Source organism: Vipera berus, assembly GCF_964194415.1.
Source record: "Vipera berus genome assembly, chromosome: Z".
In the NCBI taxonomy this organism is placed as follows: domain Eukaryota; kingdom Metazoa; phylum Chordata; class Lepidosauria; order Squamata; family Viperidae; genus Vipera; species Vipera berus.
In genome coordinates this window covers 51,447,946-51,467,665 of record NC_138205.1, presented here as the reverse complement: position 1 = coordinate 51,467,665, position 19,720 = coordinate 51,447,946, and the positions used below count along the sequence as shown (strand labels likewise).

The 19,720-nt window shown below is 42.3% G+C and overlaps 1 protein-coding gene across 2 annotated transcripts; it reads right to left on the bottom strand.

Moving 5' to 3' along the window:
- Nucleotides 1–162: 162 nt before the first annotated feature.
- VPS25 (vacuolar protein sorting 25 homolog) lies at nucleotides 163–10,682 on the bottom strand. Of its 2 annotated transcripts, none has more exons than XM_081345548.1 (6): nucleotides 10,570–10,682; nucleotides 7,603–7,748; nucleotides 6,469–6,522; nucleotides 6,132–6,220; nucleotides 5,407–5,482; nucleotides 163–3,969 (listed from the first exon to the last, which is right to left on the bottom strand). In XM_081345548.1, the coding sequence occupies exons 1-6, from the start codon at nucleotides 10,617–10,619 to the stop codon at nucleotides 3,857–3,859; spliced, it is 528 nt and encodes a 175-aa protein (XP_081201674.1). In that variant the 5' UTR covers nucleotides 10,620–10,682; the 3' UTR covers nucleotides 163–3,856. The 2 variants fall into 2 exon arrangements, with proteins under 2 accessions (XP_081201674.1, XP_081201675.1); XM_081345549.1 differs by lacking the exon at nucleotides 163–3,969 and adding an exon at nucleotides 3,981–4,579.
- Nucleotides 10,683–19,720: the final 9,038 nt, after the last annotated feature.

Genomic DNA, 19,720 nt, shown 5'->3' with positions numbered 1-19,720 from the left:
ACTAAAAGAAAGGAAGCTGATAAAGTCATCCCTGTTTGCTAGTTATTTCAAGCATTTTAAGTGAAGAATGCTGTAATATGATAGTAGTAAATATTAAACATAGGACTACCATATCTGAACTGCAAAATCCAGACAACCACTAAATGGAAGCAGAGATCTAAAATGTACTCCATTTTTATTTCCATTTAAAGATACAATAACACAATTTTGCAACCCAAGTATGCTTGTCCCAGCTAAATTATACTTAGCGTGTTCAGAAAATAGGCAAACATATAAATGGGTAAGATGCATAAATTCGTTCAAAAGCTTAGAACACAATGCTAGAAACAATAATTGCATGAAGATTTGTTTCTGGGTTCCATGCAAATACGTTTCTTGAAAGGATGCACAGCTGACTTGAAGACATGTTTACAGAACGTCACAGTCCCCCGACAGGCCAGAGTAACCATCTAAAGAATTAGTATAGTATCATAGTGCTTCATTTATTCGTTTTAGTTATATTAGAACAACTATCATCATCTTATATATTCCCTGAGGTATTTTTGCAGTTTCTAGAGATTTACAAAAAACAAATAAAATGATATGTTATGTATGCTTGTTTTATTTTTTTATGAGCAGAGTTTTCATAGTGATGAATCAGGTACCTGAAGATGTTCCATCTGCGTGGGATTTATGATACTTTTAGAAGGATGCTTTTGAATCCTGCTGCTTTAGCTATACTGTGCTCCCTTTGGTTGTGTGTGCTGTTGCAACACTTACAGAAAAAAGGGACAGGCCTTGCAATACAATGCTGTTGCAAACTTTCATCTTTCTGATCCTCCTTTGCCTAATGCTTGTGAATGGCACTGGAGATTGCCTATCTGATTAACTAAAACAGATTTTTCAAATTCACAAGGCAATTATTACAAATAAAAGATATGAGTAATTTCCCCCTTTTAAAAAAATCCCTTCTCTCAAAAATATCAAGATGGCAGAGAATAGGAAAGCTTTATTTTTAAGATCTAAGAATGTCAGTATTCAAATTATCATTGTCATAATACTGTATAGTTTTTCATGAAAAATAGGCTACCTCCTCCAACATCATATTCTAGTTTAAAGTAAAAAAAAAATCCCCTAGAAACTTGTTTTGGAAGAAAGTAATTATTAGATCATTCTAGTTCTAATAATCTATGGGTATATTTTCAATATCACTGGATCCAGAAAATGACCTGTACTTGCCTCTACCTCTCTTATTTTTAACAGCAATATAAATATTTAGGAAAGCTCCGGTAATTTGACCCAAAAGCCTCTTCTCATTTATGTTCTCAACAAACAAGAGAAAATATCTGCATGTGATGATTTGGAACTCTAGCATACAATATTAGCGGAAAAGTATGTGTGAAGGAGGAAGTCTGAAGTAATGTGGCAGAGCTGGGACAACAGTATACTCAAGAGCCAGGATAGGTCTATGGGCTATGAAAACCAGTCACTCTTCTCATGAAGCAACATTCTTGCTACAGTTTTCTCTTTTGCCCTCTTTCAAAGCTTTTGTGGACAGACTAGAGCTCCATAGTCATAGACCTAATTAAAAAATTGCTAGAAGGATGAATTACTTTATCAGTAATGATATGAATAGGAGGCAAGCATCTAAGGAAGATAAGAGACCCATATTTATAATTCTCTTTATAACTAAGGACAGCATAGCAGCAAAGGGCCAAGGTTCAAAAGACTGTTGCCCGAGGAAGAAACTTTCTTGCCTTGGAGCAGTTTTATTTAATTTGCTATTTAGTTTTCAAGAAGTAAAATTCTTTTAAAACCATATTTTTTTGTTCAACAATGTTGAAATGTGGCAGAAGAAAGAGAGGCAAACTGAACACCCCATGCCAGTTGAAATCTATCTTCCATGCCTCTATCACAGTTAAATTTTGAGCTTGTGATGGGAAATCTGATCAAGTAAACTTTTCCATACTTGTTTTCCTAAAGCCAACTCTTAGAAGAGCAACTATATTCTTCTAAGATCAAAATGTAATTCTAACACAACCTATGTGACAATATATGCTGTAATTTACCATTTATTTATTTATTAAATTTCTATGCTGCCCATCTCCCCTACAAGGTGACTCTGGGCAGCTTACAAATCATTGAACAGGTGAAAAATAATCAAAAGATTAAAACGAATCAACATTAAAATATTACTAAGAACTGTGCCTATAAGAGCCAAGAGTCAAATAGGACAGGAATGAGATCTTCTTACTCTTCAGCCACCTCCAACAGTGAGTGCTCCAACTCAGGGCACCAGGCTAACTGGCAAAGCCAAGTTTTGACACCCTTCTGGGAGGCCAAAAGGGAGGGGGCAGTTCTTATCTATGGTGGAAGAATGTTCCACAGGGATGGGACCACAGCAGAAAAAGCTCTTCTCCTTGATGCTGCCTGGGATCTGTAGCAGGCCTCCTCCATTGGCACAAGTGGAGCAGGCTTGTCCCATCAGGAAAAGACAGCTCCCCAGATACCTTGCACCCACGCCATGTAGGGCTTTAAAGGTAATGACCAAGATCTTGCTTTGTAAATTCTGCTTCAAGCTTAAGACATCTCTTTCCATCTGCATGAGCTCTGAATTCTTTACTGGAAAGTCATGCTTGATTAACTAATTCTCAATATTCTTCTTCATTTGGTGAGATGTCCTATCTGTCAACTGGTCAGCCTTTCAAGCTAAGGAAGGGTCCATGAAATTCAAATAATAATCTTTTGACAAATCAAGAGGTTCATCAAATACTACCTTCACCAATGGCTACCTAATGTGGTAATCTACAGGCAGTCTAGGAAAAATACAACTGATTCAGTTTTGACCGTATCTAAAACTAACTCAGGAAAATAAGTTAATTTTACAAACCTATTGATCCTTTGTATCATACCCTGATCTAATACACATGAAATACATTCCCAAAAGTTGCACCAGTATATATCAAAGTAAGTGATCTTAGGAGTTGCAGAAAAGTATCTGAATAACACAATTTCCCTCCATTTGCCTTAGCAGAAGAAATAGTTTTTTTCAATAGTTTTCTTGGCTTTTTTTAGTTTTATAAATGTGATTCAAATGAAAGATTTCATTTCATAATGAACTTGCAGGGCACTGATGCTAAAAAAAAATATCTAGGGGTAAATGCCCATCTTCCAGACAAAGTAGAGTATTGAAAGATGAAACCAGACCGAACACAGAGTTACTTCTGGATAATGGATTGCACTCTCTTTTTCATAAACAGTAAAAATGAAGAATTATAGTTCCCTCAACTTTTTTGCTTCTGGAAAAACAACATTGCTGAACTCTACAAGGAGGCAACTGACCTCCACTTAGGCCTGACATGAAACTAACAACAATATGGGGCTGGGGATGGGAGAGATATGAAGGTCCCCTTGGTGTGAGAAAAGCACACACAGAGATAAGCCAACACAGAGGACTTTTCTATAAACACAGTATACTTTAATTTGTCCAAAGTCTTTAATGCCCCACTGGATAGCTCAGTCTACATGGTCTCCTGCCCAACTGGAGAGAGTACTGCATTTTTGATCCCCAAATCATTGCTGCAAGCAGCAGGGTTTATTGTCTGCTTCAATTTGGAAAGCCAAACTCAAGAGCCAATAGTTGTTTTGTGTCATATGAGCACAAAGAACATTCTGATTCCTCCATAAATCTATTCAAATCGTCACAACGCAATAAGAAGCAGAAGCTGCAGAGAGAAGAAAATGGAGTCAAACGCTGAGCCATCAAGATACAGTTTGCTGTTTCAGCCTTCAATGCAAGGAAATCAGAGCAGAGAGAAGCTCTTAAACCCAGAACACTTTTGTACAGTCATACTAGGAAGCCAAAGCAGAATCTGCATTAGAAGAATTTGACGCCCCGACCATCATTCAGAGTGAATATTTCAGCTTTATGCTCCTGTTGTAAAGCCTGCAGAGCTCGAAGAAGTACTAATTCTTCCAAACCATGGAATTCTACAAGAGAATAAAACATCCTTGGTTGAGAGAAAGTCACCCATGATTTATATACAAGATGATACAAAAATCTGGTTGAGGACAGAACTGGTGGCAACCCAGCAATACAGTGAATGCAGAAAAAATATGTTGCTAATTCTCTGAATATGTATATCCACAGCAGCATTTGCATAAAATGCAATATTCAAATAATTCTTTTAAATATCTAATGTCTAGTATTATCAAGAAAGGCTTGATATTCTATGAGCAATGCCAGACAATGTTCACAAAAGTTTGGTTTAGTCATGCTGAGATATTCTTGCCTTTTGAAGGTTCATCGCCCCAGTCTAGGACAGCATAACCAATTCAGTTATTTAATATTTAGGCAAGAGAATTTATTTTCCAACCACATATTATGAGATATTCACCAATATCGTAAATTTACTTTCCAACCTGGATGGGATAGCTCAATTCAAGCAAGACTAAGTGGATAGCTCAACTCAAGCAAGACTAAGTGGATTTAGGGTTTTGGACCCTCTGGTCCCAGGACCCGCCATTTTTAGTTCTGGATGGAATGGCACTGCTTCAGAGAGCCAGTACCCGCTCTAGAGTCATCCTGAACTCACAAGTCCTATTAAAAAAAAGTGATAGTCACTGTTAGAACTTTTACACACTGGGCATGGGCAATTAATGGTACTGATTATCTGAGCACATCTTGACAGTACTGTTCTACAAATTGCACTGGCTACAGTTTACCTGCGTGGAATTCAAGGTTCTGGTTCTTTCTTTAAAACCCTGTGTAGGTTCAGGCTGTATATATTTTCTATTTAATTTAATATAAATATAACTTGTGAGCTACCCAGAGTTTTGTACTTGATATGGACAGCCATATAAATCAATTGAGACAAAGAAGTGAGTCCTCTTGGACTCAATTTTCTGCTGTAAGGGCAGAAGGCTGCTGTTGCCAGGAAAACCTTTGCACAGCTTCATAAGTAATCCTACTTGTTAGGATTACATAAGTAGATAGTTGCAAAACAAGCTTAGAAATTTCAGACACTTTCCAAACTGTCTTTTTCTTTTCATTACTTAGCATAGCACCAATGAAACCAAACAAAGGCATGTTCATTGATCTGGAACACAGTTAAAATAATGATCCCTACCCCCTGACATTTCATTGATGAATGGAAACAAATTAATCGGGAGAAATATTCCGGGTTTGAATCCAGTTTGTAAAAATTAAAATCCAATTACATTTAAAAAATACGAAGTATATGCTCTGCTGTTCTGAAAACTATTTCTCTATCTTCCATTTGCTATAAGAAACTTAAATCAACTTTTAAAAATTCAGCAGAAGAAAGTAGACAGCAAGAAAAGTTCACTGGTTTAAAAATGAGACAGAAGAAACAAAGAATTTATCTCTTTCAACACTGTTACATGTCACTATGATGGAAAATGCACCTTCTTCCTCTGTATCCTCGCCATTGGATAACTCATAGAGTGTGAAAACCGAGTTTGTCGATCCATTCTTCAAAACCTGGAAATGGGGAGGGGGCAGGTAGAGAAAGCAACACTTGATATTTGATAGCGTTATGAGTTTTATATTCCTTTTTTTTTGTTCCACTAAGGATATTCACAACAATTCAATATAAATAAAACATGAACATATATAATAAACATTATAAGAAATAGATTATTACATCTTGGTAATAAAATATACCCCAAAAATCTGGAAAACAAATCAACTGAAAAAATTAAGTGCAAGGAAGCCTCCTGAGAAAACCATTGTAGAATTGGGAACACCAACAAAAAAACCTTTTTTTTCAATCAGTCAGCATTTTAACTTCCAAAGACATGGCTTTAGTATAAAAATCTCAGATATCAATCTCATCTATACAGACTCAGATGAATAAAAGCTATTGATATAATTTTTTTTATTCCTATCCATGTATTACTTTAAAAGATAAACTTTAGTATTATGAAATATATCATTTAAAAATATGATAAAAGGTAGAACACTTTTGTGCTATGATGGTGGAGATATGATAGAAAAGAATTGTGGGCTCCTGCTGAAATTCAGATTCTGGGAAGAGAGAAAGGAACTGTTTCAACGTATTTTTACAAAATCATTTTCTACCAAAGCTTAATTAATTTTGCACTGGCACCACAAAATATATTGCTCTTACCCATTGGTAAATTAGCTTGCCCCATTCCTCTGGACATCGCCATAGGATAAGAAAGCTAGACTTGTTCTTGTCAAGCCATTCAAGATTCCCTGAAGTGAAACATAATATCTCTATTATCAATGTCTGTTAAAAACATCCTTTTCAAATATAAATAATGGATTCAGCCCTAGCTGTCCCAGCAGCCTGATTTATCTCTAGATAAGTCTGCATCCAGTCCCTTAAGGCTGCATGTTGTGTCACGTCTACTTTGATGTTACTCTTAATAAAATGAAGGAGACACATATATATCTTGTTAATTATATTTATGGTTAGATAGGCATGTTACCCTCAAACCTACCTTTTTTCCTGAGCTCCTCTAACACAACAAGGATGGATTCCAGTGAGAGTTTTCCTGTTCCATAGTTAAGAAGATACTAAGCACAGGATAAAATGTGATAAACTACTTAACTCAAAAGAAATTCAAGATTTGGGATTACAACGTTCAAGATTATTAATGCAGTGTTATGCAGCCTCAAAAAATCACCATACTTGTGATGCAGCACATACTATAATCCTCCCATCAAATGCACCATGCAGCTAATAACCATGAGTAGTATTCAGCCACAGAACTAGAAGGAATGAACAGGCCATTTACGTAGCCCAGAATGTTGACTGTATAAGCGCAGCAAGATGCTGGTAGCAGTTGTAATTAAACAGTTGTAATTATATAAGATGTTGATAGAAATAAAAAATCTGAAATTCTATGGAAAATTCCTATTAGGGAAAAAAGTTTCTTTTAAAAATTACAGGAACATGAGAAAATTTGGTAATCAATACCTTAACAAAACCAAATTTAAAAGCACTTGAATGGAAAATTATTTTCTAGTAAAGCTATTGTAAAGCTGTTATTTACACTTTTTACAGTAACAGTTAACTAAAACTAAATTATATAAAATTTTACATGTAAAATTCCTCATCAAATGGAGAGATATTCTGTATAATTGTCTATCTTTTTTCCCCCAAGCCACCAATATAATCTTGCCAACAATAAGCATCATCTGAGCATTTTGTTTTTAACACAGCCTCAGGGAAATCAATGATAAGACATTTTATGTGACTTCAGAGAAGAAAATAGCATTTTAAAATAGAAATTAAAATCAAAACATCTGTAGAAATTAAGAACTTATTTTCCTCAGCAGAACTTAAAAAAACTTGTATTATTCTAACTTAAAGTGAAGCAAAGCGGTTTACTTAAAAAACAGAATTATTTTAGAAGGCAGATCTATTCTATGTACTTTTCATAAATCATGTAATCCTACATATAGGACCATACCAATAGCACATTTGGGTTAATGCTACAAGCTTGTATTGCTTCCAACTTGAACTTTTCACTGAGAAAGAAGCCAACTCTTTTATCATCAGAAGTTGCATGAATTCCTTGTCACCTCACCAAGGCAGGTCAGGCAGACTCATGATAGTAAAGGAAGGATACGCTGCAATTTCCAATTGTTGAACAGTGGGCTCTCTTGAGCCTCTGGAACAGTCATAGTATAGAGCTTGTTGAGGCGGCAGTATGATAGCACTAAGGAACACCATGCTGTCAGCTGTTTTTGCCTTGTATCCACGTTAGGCTGCAACCTAAAGCACAAAAGGAAACAGATGTAAAGCTATCATCTCAGAAGCTCAGTACTTTTAACTGCCAAATGAGAATCAAGAAATAGAACTTCCAGAATCATACCCCAAATTTTGTCACTGAAGATTAGATAGCTAATTTGACTAAAAATATGAATAAATTACAAGAAATCATCCAACTTCTCAAAATAGCTCTGTTGTTTTAAATAACCCATTTTAAATTTCCATAATTGCCAACAAAGCTATATGTTCTTTATTTTTCCAAACATCTATAAAACAATTTATCAATTTGATTTATAATTTTTAATAAGATTGTCCAGAGTTAAATAATTTAACCAACCCAGTTTTTATATGGCATGGTTGCCAGTTTAATCAGCCTAAAATACTGATATGTTTTGCAGCCATTATCACCCAAATATTGTCATGGATCCAACAGTCTGACTGGAAATAGTCCACATTAAAAAAAAAAAGGAAAATGGGGTCAGCAACCATTGGTATTATCAGCTCAGATGAGGATTTGATGAGCAAGAAGTATTTTATGTACTTCCTTTTAGCATTTTTTTAATGTTTTCCTAACTGATTGTTAAAAGGGACGTGGTGGCTCAGTGGGTTAGGACGCTGAGCCTGTCGATCAGAAGGTCGGCAGTTTGGCAGGTCGAATCCCGAGTGCCGCGTAACAGAGTGAGTGCCTGTTACTCATCCCAGCTTCTGCCAACCTAGCAGTTCAAAAGTACGTAAAAATGCAAGTAGAAAAATAGGGACCACTACGGTGGGAAGGTAACAGCGTTCCATGCACCTTTGGTGTCCAGTCATGCTAGCCACATGACCACGGAGACATCCTCGGACAAGCGCTGGCTCTCTTCAGCTTTGAAACGGAGATGAGCACCGGCCCCTAGAGTCGGAAATGACTAGCACGCATTTGCGGGGGAACCTTTACCTTTAACTGATTGTTTGTGGCTATCAAAGAATGGTGGCAAAAGCCTTCTCCAATTTAGCATCTATTTGAGGCAGGTGCTGAATCCAAAGAATTAAACTTTATAACTTTCATCTACTTTTCTTATCTCTTGTGTTCTGAGAATGTTGTTCTCTGGATTCCCTCCTGTTGTCTCCAGTTCCCTTTCCTTTATTTTTGAATTTTGTTTTTAGCTCCAAGGCCCCAACTTTCTTTCCAAATCTTTTGTTATTTGGTCGCTCCTTTTTTCCTGCCTTTTTCCCCTTTTATGACAAGTGTATCTTTGGTTAACGATGTCTGCAATTAACTTAATCAGTGCCCAGATGGCTGAATCTTTCTAATGCCATAATGTTCCCAGGTAGTTGATTCTTTCTCACAATTTTATGTTCTTCCATTTTATTATGTATTTGGTAGACAATTACAGCACCACCCTATCCTATAGTCTATATCCTATTACAATTATTTAATATTCTCCCTAGTTTATTTCCCTTTTTTCAGGTGATATTTCCACCTCATTGTATTACTCAAATTCTATCTACTATGTGGAAGAGACAGTATGGAGATATTAGCAGGAGATCTGTTTTACTGGTAAGTCCTATTTCTTCTCCTTAGAAAATATATGCTCCTTCCTCTCAACTAAAACTTTGGTTCTTGCTATACTCACCTCCATCTCCCACACTGATTCCAAAACTCTCCTTTCTGACTGCACCCCAATCTTCTCTATTTGTATTCTAAGTTTTACAATCAAACTTTCATCAATGAAGATCAGAGGCAGTCCCTCAAAATCCATAATAGGTTTCTTATTCAAATCCATTATTGGTTTTCCTATTTAAAATTCCACAGCTTTCCTATCTTATTTTATACAGTTTTTCTCACTATACAAACCACTTTTCCAAATCTTTTACTTCTATCTTAGCTCCATCCATTCTTTGTGATTTTCTATGCCTAAAATCCTCTTCTTAAAAACCTTAGTGTTTCCTATTTCTTTAAATGTTTTATTGAAATCTTAATTTTTTTTCAAAATCTTTGACATAATCTGGTATTCTTACTCCTAACACTAGCCATGTTTAAAGTACACACTTTCCCAATATATCCCATAAAATCCTTTGCCTTTTCATTCAGCTGTTTTCCTACTTGACTATTTCAAATTTAGATCCTTGGGAAAAGGAGTGTTTTTGTGAGGAAAAAAAAGATTCCGTATGAAATGCACTACACTGATGACATTCTTTTAACCATACAGAAACCAGGTCATGCATTCCATTTTGAATGCAAACATAATCTTAATTTTGTTACAAACCGGATTGCAGAAAAAAGTGAATCGCGTTAATCAAATTAAGTGTTTTTGGCTTTATGCATTTATTAATACATGGATGGAAAACCTGATAGCTTGTAGCCGTTGAACAACTCCTAATACTTCTCATCACTAGTCATGCTGGTTATGCTATCCTGGTTATAGATCAGCCACGGGGGCTGGGGAGTTCCTTCGGTGAACTGATTATTTCAATGCGTGGATATAAAGTTTCTTCAAGAAATGTCTAATTCAAACGCTCCTAGCAGTTCAGTACCGTCAACTGGGGGGAAGAGGGAAAAATCACACACACACACACACACACACACACACACACACACACACACACACACACAACCAGCAGCACCAGGAGCGAAATCTGATATTTTCTCGAGACAAGATCAGAAGCGAGTCGTGGATCGTCTCGCTCCGCTCAAAACGGGGCAAGAGGAGGACTTTCTACGGAAACCAGGGTTCCGACGGGGCATCTCCAACACGTGCACCCCGCACCGTGCCTCGAAGAAACGAACGAGCTCCTTAATCTCAGGGCCCAAGGATATTTAGACTGCGGAAGACCCGGGACTCACGTAAAGAACGGCGGGAAACTGTACTGCCAGGGCCACTCGAAACTCATCATCGCCGCTGAGGCCGAACGGAACTTCCGCCTTGGAGGACTAACTTGTGGTCCGTCCTACAAATCATTCCACTTCCCTTCCTGCAAGGTCCTTTAACCCAACCCCAGGACGCGTCAATAGAGCTATACAATGTAGAAGCTTCCGGTTTGGGTTGTGCCGGCTAAAATTTTGTTTGAGATTTGTTTTGGATAAGTGCCCGACACTTGCAAGTCTGTGGAGCACACGGCCTGTCAGCTTGCAACTAGCCGCTGTTGGAATTTAAATGGTTTAGAGCGCTGGAACGTTTTCTAAGCAATGTAAATTATTTCGGTATACTCTGTTCTGTATTTGGCGAGTTGTTCCCCGCCTGCATTCAAAGCAAAACGTGACTTGATATAGAGTGTGTGCATTAAAGTTTTATTAAACCTTATTTGCAAAAGCTACGAAGCAATGTTAGTCCCATACTGGTGTGTTTTGTTTTGTTTTTGCAGTCGCGCGGAGCTGAACATTTCTTTGCAATGGTGAAACTACCGGGAGATATCTCTGAACGCGTTCTTTATTAATCCTTCCTATCAAAATCAGAATCCTCAAGTACAGTCTCTTTCTCTCATTTAGACTCCGCTTTTCAAGAACCTAAAAAAAATACTGTCTGCAGATCAGTAAGAAATAATAAAAATTGGGAAGAGCAATTGAAATACCCGGGGCTCATTTAAATCAGCTTAATCTACACATGACCTCCAAGTAAACCGTGGACTGCATGCTGAACGCAATAGGGCCACACATGTCACACAACCTGCCTTGCCTACCGTACAAAGTTTACCTTTGTGGCTGGAAAAAAAACCTTCAATTTTTAGTGTATCTAAAAGACTAGGATTTTGTTCAAGGTAAGTTAATACTATTAATGTTACCATGCACTGTGTGGCTTTAAATTACAAGAAGGCATTTTATTAATCTTTTGGGACATTTACCACTGGCATGCCCATTTAGTTTAATGAGTGGAAATGTCAGCTTTCTATGTAGAATAAAATTGGCCCAATAAAACAAAATGTGGTTGCTTGTAAAAGATTAAATTATTTTTAAGAAGTTGTCAAACAAGGTGGAAAAATTTACATTTGGAGTTTAATATGGATATTGACTTGAAGCAAATTAAAGTTGAAACTTTGTTGGTGAACAGATTACTTTTAATTTACCTTTAAGTTAAATCCACTTTAATAAATAGATCTGATTAAACCTAATACTGTAGGTCTACCTTTACATCTGACCAATACATCATTAATATATATTATTAATAATAATACCTCTGAATCACAAGACATTGGCTTTATTCTTATTCTTCCCCTCTGCAGTTTGAATATAAAGTATAAAAGACTAAAGAGAGATTTTTGTAGACATCCCAGCCATTGAACTACCAAAGGAACTGAAACAGCAAAGTTTCGCTTTTGGACAAGCTTCCACGCCAGCTGCCTTTCTTTCCTCTCACTTTGCCTCTTTTTAACCTCACACCACCCCCACCTCCCCATCTTCTGTAAGGGAAGGCAAAAGGCTCGCTCACCTCTTGTGAAAGATGGCCTTTATGTTTATGTGTCTCCCACCGCCACCTTTGGCTCTCACACCACATGGTCTGATCCAGCCAATCAATCCACGCTCTGGCTGTGGTGCTCCAGCGCCTCATGGTTCCTACTAGAAGAGGCAGACAGCAGCAGAGGTGCCTCTGTTAGCAGCAGGGCATTTTCAAAAGCAAATGAGATAGGAAGTGTAATGTATTGGCCTTATCTGTGTAATTCACTTGCTTTATGTGTGTTATATGTTAAACTAATGTTAAGAGTTAAAAGAATGTTAATGTTGTATGAGGTAAACACGGTGACAGGAATACACGCGGGAGCTTTTTACAGCTGTCAAAAGCTGCCGCCAGCAGAAGCGCATGCGCAGCCAGCTGACAGCTCTCCGCTGTCAAACAAGTTTCCCACCACGCATGCGCCACCGCCACGAGGACGCGAAGCTGTCAAATACACACCGCTGCTGATTGGCTCAGCAATCCTGGCGGGAGAAGAACAACAGCGGATTGGTGCAGCCGGCCAGCTGCCGGCTATAAAAGAGCTGAAGCTGAGCACCTACTTGTCCGGTACCTCAATAAACCTGTTAGACCAAGCCAGCTGTCTCCGAGTAGTCTGTGAGCCACTTCACTGGCGACGAGGATGGGATCTGCTTCGCTGAGCTGAAGTCACCGCCAGGGAAGAGAGTTCCCGGCGACCTGAGCGAGTCATGGCTGAGTCACATCGGGAAGTTATAACTTCCACGAACGCGGCGGATCAGATTAACGGACCGAGACAGCATGGCCAACTTCAGACACGTACGAGAATTCGACACCCGCCATCCGGAGCGTTGGGAGTCACATCTAGGGCAGGTCGAAGGGTTCCTTCTGGTCAGTAAGATCACGGAAGACCGAGCCAAAGTGGCAGCCCTCCTGTACATAAGCGCCCCCCCGTTTACGACGTCGCCGTCGAGCTATTCAGCCCGGTACCGATTGCGGAGGTACCCTACGCTGAACTAACCGAAAGACTCAACAAACACTTCATGCCTGCACGCTCGGAGCTGTACTGGAGAGTTCAATTCGTGCATCGACGCCAGCAACCAGATGAATCGGCGAATGACTTCATCGCAGGAGTCCGGCACGCCGCCTGAAGCTGCTGATTCCCGGACTTAGAAGACCGGATCAAGGACCAGATAGTTATCGGGCTCAAAGATGAGCGCCTCCAGAAGAAGATTATTGCAAAACCCGATTTAAATCTAGCAGAGGTCTCCAGGGAAGTGGTAGCGTATGAGGACAGCCACTGAGGGGACCCTGCACGGTCCGCCAGCGAACAACAAGGGACAGTACATCAAGATGAAACAACCCTTAGTGACGACGACGGAACCATAGACCTGACCGACGACGCCATACAACGGCGAATGGAAAAACTCCAAACCCGCCGGAGTGACCACGGAGAAAAACAAAAAGCAAGAAGCTACAACTCCCCTCAAAGCTACCCCAGGGAACAACGGTCCACCTGTGCCAGCTGCGGGGGCAACCATACCCGAGCCATCTGCCGCTTCCGTAATGCCAAGTGCGATAACTGCGGAAAAACCGAGCACATCAGGACAGTATGCCGGAGCCGACCCCGCGAGAATCTTCACGAGTTGGAGGCCACCTCCCCAGGTACGAGACCAACCAGAGCCTATAGCCAGAAGCCCCTGGGGAGCCTAGTGCAGGTGGTAGACAGGGATAAGGTAGCTAAAGGGGTCCACCAGCTAAGCCCCAAGGTAAAAATTAGAGCAAAACTTCAAGGGGTCCCCTGCGACATGGAGGTCGACTCCGGGTCGTCAGTATCACTAATCTCCCTCAAAACCTTCAAGGAAATTTGCCGGCTTAACAATAAGCAAATTCCCTTAGAACCCCCCCAGATACATCTGGCTGACTACCAGAAAACCCCCATTCAATTAAAAGGAAAAGCCCGAGTGTTGGTGGAGTTTAAAAAATTCCAAGGGCCACTGGAAGTGTTAGTTACACAGGGGGAACACACCAGCCTATTTGGTTTGAACTGGTTCAAAGCCTTAGGCATTGCCATCACCGGGGTCAATGCAACACAGGCCTCAAGCCTCGAAGCCGTCTGCAATCACTTTGCAGACGTCTTCAACGGCTCTCTGGGGAAATACACCGGCCCACCCATCTCCTTAAAACTCAACCCCACCGTACAACCAATCAGAATCAGAGCCAGAAGAGTTCCATTCGCCCTCAAAAAGAAAATTGAGGACGAACTGGAACGCCTGGTTAAGTTAGGGGTCCTAGAACTGACAGAAGGGGGAAGCTGGGAAGCCCCAATTGTCACCCTGATTAAGGCTAACAGCCAGATTCGGCTCTGCGCCGACTACAAGGCCACCCTGAACCTAGCATTAAATGCACATGCTTACCCAGTCCCGGCGGTGAAAGACGTCCTCGCTTCCATCCGCTCCGGCACCATCTTCGCTAAATTAGACTTGGCGCAGGCGTACTTGCAACTCCCTGTAACTAAGGAAACCACAGATGCGCAGACTATTGTCACTCACCGCAGGGCTTTTAAAGTCAATAGGTTGCAATTTGGCATATCAGCTGCCCCGGGAATATTCCAAGAAATAATGGAGAAGACTTTAAAAGGAATTTCCGGGGTCTGCCCCTACTTTGACGATGTCCTCATCACCGGCGAATCAGAAACTATCCTAGCGGACAGACTGTCAGCGGTTCTAGACCGATTTAGAACAGCCGGTCTTAAATTGAAAAAAGAAAAATGCTCAATTGGGGTGCCGTCCACGGAATTCCTCGGGTATAGAATCGATGCCCACGGAATCCATCCAACCAACTCGAAAATTAAGGCTATCAAAGCAGCCCCCAGCCCCAAAAATAAGCAAGAGCTGCAAGCCTTCTTAGGCTTATTGAACTTCTATCACGCATTCTTGCCCCATAAAGCAACAATAGCAGAACCACTACATAGATTATTAGATAAAGGGACACCATGGTCCTGGACTAAAAAACATGAAACCAGTTTCCAAAGTCTAAAAGACATCATCTGTGACAGCTCCACTGTCACCCTATTTAAAGAGGATGTCCCCCTATGCATCGCGTGCGACGCATCCCCATACGGGATAGGTGCCATCCTGAGCCATCTAACCGGAAATGGAACACAGAGACCAATAGCATTTTATTCGAGGACCCTCTCCAAAGCAGAAAGAAATTATGCCCAAATTGACAGCGAGGCATTAGCAATTGTCACTGGCGTGAAGAAATTTCACGATTACCTCTACGGCAGACCATTTACCATTTTTACTGACCATAAACCACTTTTAGGTATTTTCACTTGGAACAAAATAACCCCCCAAATACTGTCACCAAGAATCTTAAGATGGTCTACCTTCTTATCAGCATACTCTTACAAACTGCTACACAAACCGGCGAGAGAATTGGGCCACGCTGATGGACTCAGTAGACTTCCCTTGCAGGCAGTAGACCCCGACCCGGCCCCAGCCGGGCACATTTTAGCAATTTCAGAACTGCCAGAGTGCCCATTGTCAGCCAAAGACATAGCCTCCAACACAGCCAGGGACAAATATTTTAGCAGGGTACTGCGGTGGGTCACTGCTGGGTGGCCTGCAAAGTGCCCAGACCCGGAATTCCGCCCATTCTTCACTAAACAGCAGGAACTAACTTCCTATTTGGGGTGCCTTCTATGGGGAAACAGAGTGGTGATTCCAGAGAAACATAGACCCCAGACATTACGCACACTGCACGAGGGACACTCGGGAGTTGTGAAGATGAAGTCCCTAGCTAGAAGCTATGTGTGGTGGCCAGGAATCGATAACAACATCGAAGACCATGTGACAGGGTGCTACCCATGCCAATTAGCTAGACCGGACCCACCCCAAGCCCCTGTCCACAGATGGGAAACTACAAAAAAAATCCATGGTCCCGGGTACACCTAGAGTTCGCTGGGCCCCTCCAGGGACAAAATTTTCTAATAGCTGTAGATAGTTTCTCTAAATGGCTCGAGGTTGTTCCGGTCAACAGCACCACCACAACCGCCACTATTCAGGCTCTCAGAGGGCTTTTCGCCACTCACGGCCTCCCCGATGTCCTTGTCTCCGATAATGGACCCCAATTCACCTCTCGTGAATTTCAGATATTCACCACGGAGAACTCTATTAGGCATGTCATGTCGGCTCCGTTCCATCCCTCGTCTAATGGCATGGCAGAAATTATGGTGAGGTCCACGAAGGAAGCTTTAAAGAAATTCATCAAAGGGAACTGGCACCGGCGACTAAGCCAGTTCCTTTTAGCCCAACACACCACCCCCTGCACAACCACAGGCAAATCACTGGCGGAACTACGGTGGGGAAGGCGGCTAATAACCAGACTAGACAGAATGCACCCAGACAGAACGAACATCGACGCAGAGCAGCCTCTCCCACCACGGTCCTTAAGGAATGGACAATCCATCTGGGCAAGGAACTACGCGGGGGGACAAAAGTGGGTGCAAGGGGTTGTGATACACCAAACCGGCCCCCTGTCATATCTAATAGACGCTGGCCCTAACGGGCACCTCCGACGGCACATAGACCAATTAAGGGAATGGAGCCCCCAAAATGTATCTCGACAAGCATCCCCTAACATCAGGGAACTTGAAACCCCGCGAGAAGACGACCAGGAGCTACCCGACCCAACACTACGCAACACCGCTGACCTGCAACAACCAGAACATGGGGAAAGGGAGCTGGGCGGCGGAACACCCCTACGCCGCTCCAGCCAAACTAGGAAAGCCCCTGCCTACCTGCAAGACTATGATTGGGCAGGGAGCAATCTGCAACAACGGGGGGAAGGAACTAATCCAGGGGAAGGGTAAGGGGTGTGTTATATGTTAAACTAATGTTAAGAGTTAAAAGAATGTTAACGTTGTATGAGGTAAACACGGTGACAGGAATACACGCGGGAGCTTTTGACAGCTGTCAAAAGCTGCTGCCAGCAGAAGCACATGCGCAGCCAGCTGACAGCTCTCCGCTGTCAAACAAGTTTCCCACCACGCATGCGCCACCGCCACGAGGACGCGAAGCTGTCAAATACACACCGCCGCTGATTGGCTCAGCAATCCCGGCGGGAGAAGAACAACAGCGGATTGGCGCAGCCGGCCCCAGGACAACACCAAGTAGGGTTCTGCTCCAGTTCTAGAAGCATATTCCGCACTGGTGCCCATTGACTCCTTAAGCAGAAGCTTCGACTGCAAGTCAAGCTTCAGGGAGTTCCATGCAAAATGGAACTGGACACATGCTCAGCTGTGTCCATCTTTTCCACTGGAACTTTCTGGCACATTTGCAACCGCAGCAACAGATGGTTCAAACTGTGACCATCTAACATTTTGCTAACAGACTTCCAAAACTCCCGAGTGGCGGTCAAGGGCGAAGCCACAATTGCGGTAAAATTCAAGGGGTTTACAGGTCTTCTAGATGTTATCGTGGAAGGCCAACACATGAGCCTCATAGGGCTCGATTGGTTTGATGCATTGGGCATCCAAGTAACCGGTATTCACCGGACACAGGTGGCAAACTTGTCTTCAGTCTGCCAAGAGTTTGCGGATGTTTTCAGTCCAAGCCTAGGAGAGTACAAGGGCCCTCCAATAGCATTTAAGCTTGATCCCCTGGTAACACCAATCTGGGTCAAGCCTCGTAGAGTGCCTTTTGTGTTAAAGCCCAAAATCGATGCAGAGCTGGATAAGCTGGTCAGCCAGCGGGTATTGCAGCCCGTAGACTGTGGGGTGTGGGAGACCCCCATTGTAACGCCACTCAAGGCCAACGGAGAAGTACGCATATGTGCTGACTATAAGTGCACCATTAACCGGGCACTTCAACAGCACGCATACCCAGGCCTATCAACAGCTGCCAGTGACGAGGCCATGGCAGCCGCCCAAACCATTGTTACCCATAGGGGGGGGCCTTCAAGGTCAACTGCCTACAGTTTGGGGTGAGTGTAGGCCCAGGGATTTTTCAGGGAGTGATGGAGCATATGTTCAAGGGTATTCTGGGGGTCTGCCCCTACTTCGATGATGTATTCATTGCTGGGGAGTCTACAGAAGTCCTAGCTGAACGGCTTAGAACCGTCCTTCAATGGTTCCACGCAGAGGGATGTAAATTGAAAAAAGAGAAATGCAAGATTGGGGTACAGTCAATTCCGCATCGATGCCGATGGCATCCATCCAGCGGATTCAAAGCTGAAAGTGATTCAGCAGGCACCAAACCCTAGGTCCAAAGGGGAGCTTCAAGCCTTCTTGGGCCTTCTTTAAGTATCGAATCCTTAACAGGAAAGGCAACAATAGGAAAAGAATGCAACTCTGGAAATCTGTCGAAAAAAGGTGCCAGAACTCTTTCCAATGCATTCTATGACAAAAAAGCCGTGTGTGTGTGTGTGTGTATTTGTATTTGTAAGGTCCCTGGCCCTTACTTGAACCTGAGATACCATATCAATCTAATCAAATAACCCAAGTGGAGGCTTCTTAAACAGCTCTTTATTTAATCAAATAAGATGGCATGGTGGCAGACAATCTGAAACACTGGAAGAGTGACATCCAGAAGTGCCACACCTTAGAAAGTTAGTAGCATTGCTTGTTCTTGGATGAAGCTGATTATCTAGACCCGTACCATTCGGATTTCAGGCCTGGGTACAGCACGGAGACAGCATTGGTCGCGCTGGTGAATGATCTCTGGCGGGCTCGGGACAGGGGTTGCTCCTCTGTCCTAGTCCTTTTAGACCTCTCAGCGGCTTTTGATACCATCAACCATGGTATCCTGCTGCGACGTCTCAGGGGGTTAGGAGTGGGAGGCACAGTTCTCCAGTGGTTCTCCTCCTACCTTCTGGGACGTTCGCAGTCGGTGTTGTCAGGGGGGCAGAGATCGACCTTGAGACCTCTCATTTGTGGAGTTCCTCAGGGATCGGTTCTCTCGCCTCTTCTGTTCAACATCTATATGAAGCCGCTGGGCGAGATCATTCGTGGTTTTGGAGTTGGGTATCATCAATATGCTGATGATACCCAGCTTTTTATTTCTACCCCAAACCACCCCAGTGATGCCCTCGACGTGATGTCCCGCTGCCTGGAGGCGGTCCGGGTCTGGATGGGGAGGAACAGGCTTCAACTCAACCCTGACAAGACTGAGTGGCTGTTCGTGCCGGCATCCCGGGAAATTCCGATTATTCCATCTCTGGCCATGGGGGGGTGAGCTATTACCCCCCGTAGATAGGACGCGCAACTTGGGGGTCTTTCTAGATTCACAGCTCTCTTTAGAAGAGCATATTGGAGCTGTGACTAGGGGGGCCTTTGCCCAGGTTCGCCTGGTGCGTCAGTTGCGACCCTATCTAGACTGGGATGCCTTGCGTACAGTCACTCATGCGCTCGTGACTTCTTGTCTAGACTACTGTAATGCTCTCTACATGGGGCTGCCCTTGAAGTCCACTCGGAGGCTCCAACTGGTGCAGAATGCAGCCGCGCGAGTTGTGCTGGGGGTTTCCCGATACTCCCGTGTTACACCTTTGCTCCGCGAGCTGCATTGGCTGCCGGTTTCCCTCCGGGTGAGA